At 42.8% G+C, this 13,514-nt stretch overlaps 1 protein-coding gene across 6 annotated transcripts in view; it reads right to left on the reverse strand.

Moving 5' to 3' along the window:
• The window catches only part of rab23 (RAB23, member RAS oncogene family), a 32,247-nt gene extending 18,975 nt beyond the window's left edge, over positions 1 to 13,272 (reverse strand). Inside the window, exons 1-2 of one of the 6 annotated variants that reach the window (XM_052025129.1) lie at positions 13,126 to 13,272; positions 1,597 to 1,852 (exon numbers count right to left, since the gene is read on the reverse strand). In XM_052025129.1, the coding sequence (XP_051881089.1) occupies positions 1,597 to 1,766 (170 nt within the window). In that variant the 5' untranslated portion in view covers positions 1,767 to 1,852; positions 13,126 to 13,272. Of the gene's footprint in view, positions 1 to 1,596; positions 1,853 to 1,998; positions 2,097 to 3,434; positions 3,500 to 10,993; positions 11,216 to 13,062 lie in introns of those variants that run through there. The other 5 variants (XM_052025130.1, XM_052025132.1, XM_052025128.1 and 2 more) reach the window with 5 other exon arrangements.
• Between the last annotated feature and the right edge of the window lie 242 nt (positions 13,273 to 13,514).

The raw sequence follows: 13,514 nt of genomic DNA on the forward strand, positions 1-13,514 counted from the left end.
GACGATAAAAATAAAAGTTGATGAATTGATGGATTTTGAGAAGATTGTTAAAAATGGATTTTGAGAAGATTGTTAAAAATGAAGAGAAAGATACAAAAACATGGCAGTTTATGGAGGTAAACTCCAGTTGGGTCAGAACAGCCACAATCACTAGAACACAAAAAAAAGAGAATGGGCACAAGACTGAAGTTAAAGAGTTGAAAGGAATGCAAGGAGGTTGCAGATAGAATGGAGGCCACGAGTGAATTTGAAGTTGAGGACAGCAATGCAGTGTCACTGAGGATGGACATGTTACATGAAAGCAAGGAGAAAGCCAGAAAGCTCAGATCTGTTTAAGTAATAATTGATGGTAGACAACACACCAAGATAGAGTGGGCAGCTGAAATCAAATTTGCAGATGGAAAAAAAACACAGACAAGCGTTTCAGTAAAGATTACAGAAGAGCAATGGAATTTTGCAGTCAATCTTGAATGTGATGAAGGAGTTTAGGGTTAGCTCCAAGTCAAACAGGTCATTAAAATTTTGCATTATTTTCTTTACTTACAACCAGTGGGGGTGAGAGGCTGGATTAAACGATGATGCAACAAAATCTGTGGGGAAGGTTGACGACAATGTCTTTAACTTCCGATGTCTTCATTTGGAAGATGTGTTTGACTCATCTAGTTGATGTCCGACAGTTCTGAGGGACAGTGTAGGCTATAGGACTGAGGGGAAAGGTCTGGAGGTGGATGTAGCTGGAATCTATACTTTGCCTGTGATGTAACTGCCCTAAGGGTACTTGAAACAAAGGAATGTACCCTGGGCTCAAAGATAGAGTACACAAATCAAGGCATATCAAATACAAAAAAAAAGGGTTGCATATAGTTTAAAAGTAATTTGGAAAAATGGCAGTGCTGTACAAGGATGCTTTAATAAGCTGTGTTGTGAAGTGGGAAGATGATGTATTAAATTATCTGTTTACACCCAATAGTAGAATTTGTTAACACTTTTGTAATGTCAGCTTTGAGTGACTTATACTGTAATTTGCTGTGACCTTTATACTATGAAAGGTAATTATTATCATTCTCAACTACCATGGAGAGGAAGAGTTTGTTGGAGTAACATCATTCAGATTACTTAGACCACAGTGGGTGCCATTTAGGAAGATGCCAGAATGGAAGTAAGAGGACCCAAATCAGTAAAACATTCAATTTGCTCAGCAGGATTTGGCACTATTTCTACCAAGTAATTACAGCATAAAATGCCTGGGCCTAAAATATCAAGGTCTGCTCAAATACAAGCAAGACTGCCTGTTGTCACAACGCATGGGGTGCCTTAGAAATGACAAAGGGACCATACTTAATTTGAAAAAAGTAGAAAGTGCTGTAAGTACTCAGTAGGGTCCAGTAGTATTTACAGAGGGTGAAACATATTTAATTACCTTTCAATATTTCCAGGTTAATGAACTAATATGTCTGTTTCTCTCTCTATAGATGCTGCCTGACCTTCTGAGTATTTCCAAGATTTTCTGGTTTTATTTCAGACTTCTAGCATCTATAGTATTGTGCTTTTGGTAAGAGACAATCCTTAAATGTTATAGTACAACTGTTTACTCACTGAATCTGTCTTTCCAGAAAGTCCACCCCAATGGTTTTCTTGTAGTCCTTGGTGAAAATACCCTTGCAGTACCGCTGTATCATGCTCGATTTACCAACAGCCCCATTGCCAACAACCACCACTTTGATGGCCACTTCGATATCTTCTTCCATCATGGTTGGACTGCGCATGTGGACCTGTTCTCACACGCTTGTTGAGGAATACTACCACACTCCCTGTGGTTAAAAGCAAAGAAGCCCAGCTCTACTTCATTGATCTGAAAAACAAGAGAATTACTTGGCCTCTACAGTCAATAGTTCTTTGCTATGCCGTGTACTTGAAATGAAACCAAACCAATGACTCTGCATTTCACACATCATGAAAAATTCAAGAGGTGCCTCCATAAGAGACATCCATCATTACCTGGCTGACAAGAGAGCTATCAAGCTCCTCTCCAGATCTCTTTCTTTAGAGTCATCTATTAGTAGTTGCACAGGAATTGTCAGACCACTCCTGACTTCCTTTTGTCTGCCTTCTGAATCAGGTAATTGCGTACCCATAATCAGTATCTCCTATAACACAACCAATATTCAGAACAACCAACCTAACAGTGCCACAATTTATTGACCCTTTTCTCAGTAAGCCAAAACAAATACCATAATAATATGATATAAATAAAGTGATATATTTACCAACCTTCCTCTTTCATTGGGGAGAAAGAAGTGAAAGGATATGCTGATTGGGTAAGACGAAGAGGTTCATGTGGAATACAGTGGCACAGCTAAATGGCCCTTTATGTGCTGGAAATCCCACGTAATCCTTGACTGTGGTAAATATTGGCCATTTTACTTCCACATCCTGTGGACATGATCTTTATACTAATTTATAGCAAAACTAAAGTTACACACAGCACATTTCTGCTATCTAAATAACCTACCAATTTCAAACAGAAATAAAAAGCCCCAGTTTAATTTGACACGATCCATCCTGACAATGTTCGCATCTTTCATGTTCTAATGGATAATATTATATTAAATGTAAGGGGCATTAGTGAGACTCAGTTGTTGACATCTGTAGTCACTGAAATCAGGGAAAACAGTACTTAATCTTCTCTTTCTGTTTAAATCTAGCTGCTGTTTTGGTAGACGGTTTAAAGGATAGCTTAATGAAACAGCAACCAGGTAGGTGAGAAGCAGGCTGTACATTCTTGGTGTGTTGGGATTTGGGTGAGGGATGCTGGGGAAATAAAAATCATGACAGCATTTGCTCACTTATGATGAGGCATATCCACTGTCAAGGAGGTGATTGGATGAGGGAGGACTGACAAATTCCTGACTATCTGCTACTGAAGTAGAGAGAGTGAAACAAACAACTATACTGCACAGAAGAAAGCCTTTTGGCCATCATGCAACTATCCAGCCTTCCTACTTTCCCTGTATACTCTTTTCTTGCAGCACAGACCAGCAGCTCAGCCGTTTGGGTAGGTCATTTGACAAATACCAATTTGGCAAAATAAAACTGCAAGACTCTAAACATGAGAAGCTTTTAAATGAGGGCTCTAGTACTTGTCAATTTGTTAAATTACAGTATTTGCCATTCATCTGACAGCCTTTCATTTTGCTTAGCTCTTGCCAATTGCCACTAGCAACAGGCCCTTTTAGGTTGCAGCTGCAGCAACAGGACAATATTGAACAAAAAGGACACTTTTAAAATCTGTTACAAGGTCTCTCCAAACAATTTGAATCCTTGAGTGCAAGTAACTTAAAAATCATTGTTTTACGACACTGTATGTCAGAAGCAATTGAATAGAAGTTTAATGTGAATATATCAAGGTAAAATTAAAACCATTCATTTCTTACTGAAGAGGTAGAAATTGGCAAATGTGAGGTTATTGGACTGGATTTTCAAGTCAGCATGAAGATATGGGAGCTGCCATAAGTTTTCTACAGACTTTTGAGTTCACTTGATCCACTTGACCCCCAGTAAAGGGGATCTGAAGTGTGTGGGAACGAAACAGACTCCAGCACAATCCTCCAACCAGTTGGACTGAAGAATATGACTGAGACATGCAAAAATCAAAGACAGAAAATATCAACTAGATTCCAATCATATGCAGAAAGTTGAAGAAAGGTCATGAAGATCAGGAATAACAAATGGACAATAAGCTGACAGACAAAGGGGAAAAAAACCGAAAATTTCCAGCAATGATTAGCTTCAATAATACAAAGAGAAAGTACAGGAAAGAATCAGCAGGCCAGGAATTATCTGTGGAGAGAGGAACAGAATTAATTTTTCAATGTGACAGGCAATGACCTTTCTTCAGAACTTCTGAAAGACAAACTCCATGCTTGTAAAACTATCAGGGTCAGATAGATTGTTTGGCAGTCATTTTTATTTTTCATATACTTCTGAAAGCACCAACTTCAAATTTTATCTTCAGTACTCCAAGTTCAGATCTTTCCTGTCTTACACATTCTTCTCCATTGGCAAGTTAAAGAGTATAGTGCAGCCTAACTAGACAGCAACTGCTGAATTGCTGCAATTAACTGTGCAAGTACAGGCACTTGAACTTGCTGTCCGATTTATTCCATGATAATGCTGAGCTCTGATAGCCCCCAAAATTTGTTCCACGGTTGGGATCAAGTAAAGTTTATAGCACAATGTAAAGTGAAAGCATTGTAAACTCCCATGCTATGTTGTCACAAGCATAATTTAATTGACAAGTAATTCATGTGGATTCCGAAGCAGAAGTTCCTTAAATTCCATTTTCACAATGTGTGCATCACTGTCAAGTGCGCATCCCTCATTGCCCTCGAGAAAGAAATGGTGAGCTGCCTTCTTGAACCACTGTAGTCTTTCCAGTGTAGGTACTTCCATAATCGTGTTGGGTAGGTTGGTCCAGAATTTAAACCCAGTGACAATAAAGGAATGGTGAAACATTTAAAAGTCAGGATGGTGTGCAACTTGGAGGGGGATCTGCAAGTGATCATGCTCTCATGTGCCTGCTGCCTTTATCCTTTCTGAGGTAGAGGTTGTGGATTTAGGAGGTCATGTCAGTGTAGCTGAGTAATGAGCAGTGTATTTTATAGATAGGAACATAAGAAATAGATGCAAGCCATTCAACCCCTTGTACAGCCCTGTTTATTCAATAAGCCCTGTTATTCAATAAGATCACGGCTGATCTTTAATTGATTGCCATCTTCCTGCAATAACCCAATATTTTTTAATATCTTAAAATGTTTTGATTTGTTCTGAATGTACTTATTGACTGAGCCTCCAGAGCCCTCAGATAGTGAATTCTAAAGGTTCTATGCCCTCAGTGAGAAATTTCATCTAATTTCTGTCCTGATTGTCCAACCCCTTACTGAGAGACTCTGGGACCTCTGGTTTTAATCATCATACCCCATCTACCCTGTCAAGCTCCTTAAGACTTTTACATATTTCAATTAGATCAACTTTCACTCTTCTAACCTCAAGAAGGTATAGCCCCAGTGCTCTCATGACATATCTGCCATCCCAGGAATCAATCTGCTGAACTTTTGCTGCCTTCCCTCTACTGCAAGTTCATCCCTCCTTACGTAGGGGGACCAGACCTATATAGTATTCCAGATTGATCTCACCAATATTCCAGATGCAGATGGTACACACTGCAGTCACAGTGTGCTTGTGGTGGAGAGAATGAACGTCTAGGGCAATAGACGAGATGCCAATGAAATAAACTGCCTTGTCCTGAATAGTGTCAAGCTTCAAGTGTTGCTAGAGCTGCACTCATCTGAGTAAGTGGAGAGTATTCCATTATGATTTTTGGATTGCAGGTGGTGGAAAATTCTTAGGAGGTAGACAATACCCAACACTCCCCACACAATACCCAGCCCTACCCTGCTCTCAGAGCCATGCTTATATGGCTGGTCCTACTGAATTTCTGGTCAATAGAACAACACAGAATAGTACAGCACTGGACAGGCCATTTGGCCCACGATGTTGTGCCGATCTTGATGCCAGCTTATACTAAATGTCCTCTTCCCGTGTATCATCCATATCCCTCCATTCCCTTCACGTGTCTATCTAAAAGCCTCAAACTCCATCAAACTGCCTGCTTCCACCACTACCCCGGTAACCCATTCCAGGCACCTACTCTGTAAAAAAAAACACCCCTCAAGTTGCCTTTAAATCTCCTCCCTCTAACCTCAAAAGCACGTTCTCTGGTGTTTGACATTTCTACTCTAGGGAAATGATTCTAACTACCTACCCTAACTATGCTTCTCATAATTTTGAAAACCTCTATCAGGTCTCCCCTCAGCCTCTGAAGCATGAGGGAGAACAACCCAAGTTTGTCCAACCTTTCCTTATAGCTCATACACTCTAAACAAGCTAGCATCCTGGTAAATCTCTTCTGAACCCTTTCCGCATCCTTTCTATAATGGGAAGACCAGAACTGCACGCAGTACTCCAAGCGCAGTCTAACTGAAGTTATATATAGCTGCAGCATGACTTCCTTACTCTTATACAGAACACCCGTACCAATGAAGGCAAGCATGCCATAGACCTTCTTTACCATCTTATTCACTTGCATAGCCACTTTCAGTGGACGATAGACTTGGACCCCAAGATTCCTCTGTACTTCAATGCTATTAAGGGACCTACCATTAACTCTATACTTCCTCCTTTCATTTGACCTCCCAAAGTGCAACACCTCACACTTGCCCGGATTAAACACCATCTACCACTTCTCTGCCCATATCTGTAACTGATCTATATTCTGCTGCATTCTTTGATAGTCCTTTACTCTGTCCACAACTCTACCAATCTTGGTGTCATCTGCAAACATGCTAATCCACCCATCTATACTTTCATCCAAATCATTGATATATAATCACAAACAACAGAGGTCCCAACACCGATCCTCGCGGAACACCACTGGTCATGGCCCTCCAGCCAAAATAACATGCTGATTGTCCCTAAGCAGGCCATGCCTTTCCAAATGCACACAAATCCTATCCCTGAGTATCCCCTCCAATAGCTTCCTTACCACTGACGTGAGGCTCACTGGCCTATAATTATCTCTATTATTCCTATTTCCCTTTTTGAACAAAAGGCACAACATTTGCTGCTCTCCATCATCCAGGACTTCACTTGTTACTAGTGAGGACACAAAGATCTTTGTCAAAGCCCCAGCAATCTCACTTGCTTCTTTCAATATTCTGGGATATATGCCATCAGGCTCTGGGGACTTATCCACCTTAATGATTTTCTAAAGACCAGGCACTACCTCCTCAATCTCAAAATGTCCCAGCACATTAGCATGCCCCACTCTGATTTCACTATCCTCCAAATCCTTCTCCTCGGTAAATACTGATGTAAAATACTCATTTGGTACCTTAGCCACTTGCTCTGAGTCCAAGCACAAATTCTCTCCTTTATCCTTGGACCTACCCTCTCCTTAATTATCCTCTTTCTTAAAGTGTATAAAATGCCTTGGGATTCTCATTGATCCTGCTTGCCAAGGACACTTCATGGCCCCTATTAGCCTTCCTAATCACCTGCTTGAGCACCTTCCTGCTATCTTTACATTCCACAACAGCCCAGTCTGATTTTTAACTTCCAAAACCTTATGTATGCTTCCTTTTTTCTTCCTGACTAAATTTAGGACCTCTCAGGTCATCCAAGGTTCCCTTACCTTACCATCCTTGTCCGTACTGGTACATGCCGATCCTGAACTCCCATCAGCTGGTCTTTAAACAACTCCGACATCAGACGTGGACTTGTCCAACAGCAGCTGCTCCCAATCAATGCCCCTTAGCTCCTGTCTTATCCTGTCTTTGCCCTCCCCCAATTTAATACCTTTCCGCAAGATCCAATTTTATCCTGACTCATAACTATCTTAAAACATAATGAGTTATGGTCACTATTCCCAAAGTGTTCACCCACTATCAGGTCTGTCATCTGGCCTGGCTCATTTCCCAAAACTAGGTCCACTAAATGCTTTCCTCTGGTTGGACTCTCCACATACTGTTTCAAGAACCCCTCAGAGGTGTCTCTGGTGCATGATAACTTGTTACTTGCACCACCCAATTCACTTGTGCTTCCTCGCCTATGTTGACTCTAGGCTAAGCAATACCTTGACTTTAAAATCCATACCATTCTTTTCAAATCTCTTCATAGCTCCATTCTTTCTTGTTATGTAAAAGAGAGCTCATGGAATTGAAGGTTATATATTAGTATAGATATATTAGTGCTAAGTGGATGGGAAACAAGAATAGGGATAAAGGGGTCTCTCTCAGATGGGTTGGGTTTTACTGGGTCCTCACTTTACAGTCAACTTTAATGACAAGGTAAGAGGACAGTGGAATGTATCCAAGTTTGCTGAAGATAAATAGCTAGGTAGGGAAGTGAGTTGCAAGGATGATTCAATCTGAAGATATATATGGGAGGCACAGTAGTGTAGCGGTTAGTGGAATGCTATTACAGCGCCAGTGACCCGGGTTCAATTCCCACTGCTGTCTGTAAGGAGTTTGTATGTTCTCCCCATGACTGCATGGGTTTCCTCCGACATTCCAAAGACGTATGTGCTAGGAAGTTGTGGGCATGCTATGTTGGTGCCGGCAGTGTGGCGACACTTGCAGGCTGCCCCCAGAACACTATGCAAAAGGTGCATTTCACAGTGTGTTTCGATATACATGTGACTAGTAAAGAAATCTTATCTTATAACAGATGCTGAGAAATCATTCCTTGTGCTTGGAATGTCATTAACTACATGCTATGATCTGAGACCATATTGTTCATTATTTTGTATTGACTCAAGCAGAAATTTCTTTATTCAGAGGGTTACAAATGTTTGAAATTCTCCATCCTGGAAGGTTGTAGATATTTGGTTGTTGAATATGTTCGAGACAGGAATTAATAGGTTAATGGGCATGGTGGGGGGGGGGGGTGAAATCAAGGAATATGGGGATCAGGCAGGCAAATAAATTTTAGGTAGAGGAAGAGCAATGATCTGTTTGAATGGTGGAGCAAGTTCCCGAGGCCTTTGGGCATGCTCCTGCTACTAATTATTATGTTCTCTCTAATTTAGCTATCTTCTTAAACCTGATAACCCTCTGCAATGTCTGGGGTCTTCCAAGTGTGGACTTGTGCTCACCCCTGAATTTAATTGCCAGCAGTTACAAGTGTGCCTTTCACTGCAAAGGCATTGAGTTCTGAAGTTCACTCTTTTAACATTTTTACTTCTTTTTCCTCCTTTAAGATACTCCTTAATAATAAGCTTCTGATAACCCGACATAATATGACAATGCACAGGCCAACATCAATTTTTTGCTTGATGCTGCTGTGAACTGCTTTGTGATGCCTTGCTACATTAACAGCTGTAGAGAAATGGAGATCGTTAGCTTCATCAGTTAAAATTAAAGATGCCAAGACCTGGACATCGAAATTCCCCACAGTTAAAGTCATCCTTTACATTCCAGACAACCACTCACATTTATATAGTGTTCAAACTTGTGCAAAACATCCAAATGGGACTTCAAACAAAAAACAAACTTTGACACCAAACCAAAAAACTATTTGGATCAAAAACTTGCAATTTTAAAGAAGTGTCTTTAAGCTGTACAAAAGCTGGAAAAGTTTAGATGGGGAATTCCAGCGTTTAGGACAGTATCTCCACCAACATTGAAAGGATCCAATCAGCAAAGAAAATATGCAAACATGGTTGAAAAGATGTAACATTCCTTTTTCTACTTAGTTTCAGAATCATCAACAACACCATATAAATGTACACTGGAACTCAACCATACAGACGTTCCAAATCACAGAAATGCTGTGGTTTTCACTCCTGTGGCTTGCATTGCCACGGATGCCTGTAATGTCCTCATGTGTTAGTTGTACTAAAGCATGCAAGTATAAAATGAGGGTTGTTCCATCTGCATTTTTTTTTAATGACAGCTGCATTCATGATTCCAGTGGGCTGTTCGTGATTCATTTTAAACTTTCAGGCAAACTGTACAATAACATATTTGAAAAAGCATTTTGTTTCAAATGCGTGGAATGGCTTCCAAGTTCAACATTACTAAGCACAGCAAGCCAAACACATAAAGCTTTAGAATCTGATCACAGTGACTGGATGAAAAGTATGCAGCAAAAGCTTTTTAAGGCAGAATGGAAGTGTAGGAGTGAAGTAATTTTTGGACAGAATGTCAAGGGGCAGAAGTTCATTGATGGAATAGAACAGGGCACAGCAAAGGAAAATACAAGCAGCAATTTGGTTAGAGCAAGGGAAATACTAAAAGGTCATGGTGGGAGGAATACAATGAAGTGGATCTATTGAAGGATTTAAAGAATTGGATTAGTGAAGTGAATTTGACTGGTAACAAAGTGGCAATGGAATGTGGCAAGTGACTGGTTTAGTTTTCCTGAATCAGTGACCTGTGGATTAAAGCTCCCCTCCTGCACTTGACGTGATGCAAGCTAACACCATCACATTGTTGGAGACACCACAATCCTAAATGGCACTAAACCAAGGTTCTTTCTATTTGTTCTACTGGACAAAGATCTCATGGCATTGTTCAAAGTGAAGAATTAAATGCCAAACTTTAGTCCATAACTGAATAAAATTTCGTACATCCTGCTCCTATTTGTGGGATTTTGATTCAAATGGAACATCTCACTTCAAAATAATTCCCAGACATGCAGTGTTTTTATGCTTCTAGGAGATGTAAATTGGCACTATATAAATGCAACTTTCTTGTCCTTTATTTTGGCAGGATATGTGCTAGAGTTCTGTACGAGTTGCAGCTCATACAAGCTGAAACATAAATTATATTCCTGAAGCAGTGGCTGGGGAGTTGGGTGGGTGCAGGGAAAGAGAGCCAAAGATAAGCAGGCAAATTTCAGGAAAAAGAAAATTGCATTCTTGAAAACAGACCATGCGTAAGGTAAAAAATCTCAACTCATGAACAATTACGATGCCAAGAGTATTCAGTGCCAAAGTTAGCCAGACGTGGAATGACTAATTCCATTACGGAAAGGAGGGATACAGGATGAGAAGTGAACAGAACAGCAAGATCAGAGAAAACGAATTAAAAACCAGTCAAAAGCAAACAGAGTACAGTTTTTAAGATGTATTGTTCCAAGGGTAACAAAAGCTTGAAACAATAATGCAGCTGGTGTGTGATTGGGTGGATTGGAGAATTAGAAGAACAAGTTGTGAAATGACACAATGCTTTCACTAAACTTTTGGCTTTTCTTGACTTTTCCTTCCTTGCCACTTCAACTCTGAATACATCAATAAATTGTGCCTTCAATGAAAACGTACAACCTACAATGCAGGCATTGATAAAAGTACAGCATTACTACTTTAATTCAAAATTCTTTGTAATTGTTAACATACAGCAAGCATACCAAAAAGTCTGAAACATTTACTCACAAATAATCACAACGAGAGAATAGTCAAAGCCAAACCTTCCAGCCAGGCACTAATCTGTTATTTCAGTTGGCTGCTGTAAAACCACGCACTTTTCAGAGTTGTTTCATCTGCTGTCATTTAGGATGTTAATGTAATCCCATTTCTATAATAAGCCCAAAGTAAATTGCACAAAAGTAAAAGTTTCTACATTCCACTAAATGATTCCTTTATACTTGCATTCCCACCCAGTGTTATGGAAGAACGTGGATAACTGTAAGAACGATGAGATGCAAATCAGAATCACTGCATGACGTGGGTAGGACTGACAGATTGTTCAGCAGTTACAAAATCAGATCACCAAGGACCTTCAGTATCCAGAACATGCCCTCTTCTTGTTACTACCATCAGGGAGGAGGTACAGGAACCGGAAGACCCATGCTCAACGATTCAGAAACAGCTTCTTCCCCTCCACCATCAGATTTCTGAATGGTCCATGAACACTGCCTCATTATTACTTTTTTCTTTGCACTATTTATTTATTTTTGTAATTTATAATAATTTATAATAATGTCTTTGCACTGTACTGTTGCTGCAAAACAACAAATTTCACATCATATAAGTCAGTTATATGAAATCTGATTCTGATTCAGATCAATTGAGACACAAAAGATTCAGCAGACGCTGGAAATCTGGAGCAACACACAAAAGGCTGGAGGAACTGAGGTCAGGCAGCATCTATGGAGGGAAATGAACAGTTCATTTTCCTCCACAGATGCTGCCTGACCTGCTGAGTTCCTCCAGCATTTTGTGTCTGATTCAGATCAATAAGTCTTTTGCCATCATTAGCTACAATATAATTAAGTGCAAATTATTAAATAAATGCTAAACCTTGTCTCCTAATTCTATGTCCTGATGCTGTTGTCAGCCCTCAACGCCGTTATAACTTCTATGACAGTCAACCACATCACTTCCTCAAGGAGCCTGCCTTCATTCTCCAATTCAATCAAACCAATGATTCCTTATCACACTCCCTAAAATGTCACCTTGGTAATTCTCCCAAGGACAGCACAGGCTGAAGGTGCTGGAATCTGGAGCAACAAACAATCTGCTGGAGGAACTCAGCGGGTCGAGCAGCATCCAGTGGGGGGAAACGGAGTGGGAAGGGGGGGTGAGGGAAGGGGGGGTGAGGGAAGGGGGGGGTGAGGGAAGGGGGGGGTGAGGGAAGGGGGGGGTGAGGGAAGGGGGGGGTGAGGGAAGGGGGGGGTGAGGGAAGGGGGGGGTGAGGGAAGGGGGGGTGAGGGAAGGGGGGGTGAGGGAAGGGGGGGGTGAGGAAGGGGGGGGTGAGGAAGGGGGGGGTGAGGAGGGGGGGTGAGGAAGGGGGGGGTGAGGGAGGGGGGGGGTGAGGGAGGGGGGGGTGAGGGAAGGGGGGGGTGAGGGAAGGGGGGGGTGAGGGAAGGGGGGGGTGAGGGAAGGGGGGGGTGAGGGAAGGGGGGGGTGAGGGAAGGGGGGGTAAAGGAGGGGAAACGGGGAGAGGGGGCAGAAAGGAACTGTCGATGTTTAGAGTCAAAACCCTGCATCAGGACTGAGAGTGGAGAGGCGAGATGGCCAGTACAAAGTGGTGAGAATGGAGTCCAAGGTGACTAGTGGACCGAGGAGGGGTATAAGATGACAGGCAGATTGTGCCAGGTAGGGAAGAGGAGCAGGGGTGGAACTGGGAGAGAGTGGCAGGTGAAGGACAGATGGACGCAGACAAAGAGAGAGCAACAGGCTGAAGGTACCCAGGTATCTCTCCAGTTATCTTCTCAGTCTACCTACACGACCAACAGCCAAGCTGGGAAGAACTGAATGTGTGGTGGTCCCAGCATCCCATCGCCCTCTCTGCAGGCAGGGCGAACAACCCTCCCTCAACCTCACAGAGGGCTCCATCCCCACTCCAGAGCTAGGGGTTCCTCTGCAGACAGGGTGGCAGGTCCCTGCTCCTACACTGCCGGCAGGGTGCGTTCGGACCCCTCCTCCTCTCGGCCGCCAGGGGCGCTGCAGCCCGTATACCCCCCCCCCGCCAACCAGGTAGGTGCAGCCCTCCCCCTTACCGCAGACGGAGTGGAGTGGGGAGTACTCGCTCCTTCAGCCTGCCCTCCCCACCTCCCTCCTACCTTCGGCCGGCTTGCGTCGCTTCACCTCAGTCGCCTTCAGCCTGGGGCATCACCTCAAAGCAGAGGCGACAGCGGGATCAGATGAGCGGCCGCTCACCGCCGGTTACCCCGGACAACTGGCGGAACCGGAAACGGAGCCGGGAGCGGGCAGCACCGGGGTGGTGGGGGGCGTGGGGAGTACTGCGCAGGCGCTGCGAGGGCGGGCTGACGCGCAGGCGCGCCCCAGGGGGTGTGCGTGTCCTTGCTGCCCATGGGCGTTGTTGCCATGGCAGCTGGTCAGCAACAGCATCCCCTCCTGGCAGCTGAGCCACAACATCCCCTCCCTGCAGTTGAACCTCAGTATCCCCTCCCTGCAGCTGAGCCACAGCATCTCCTCCCTGCAGCTGAAC

The sequence above is a fragment of the Pristis pectinata genome, chromosome 10 (assembly GCF_009764475.1).
Source record: "Pristis pectinata isolate sPriPec2 chromosome 10, sPriPec2.1.pri, whole genome shotgun sequence".
NCBI lineage: Eukaryota > Metazoa > Chordata > Chondrichthyes > Rhinopristiformes > Pristidae > Pristis > Pristis pectinata.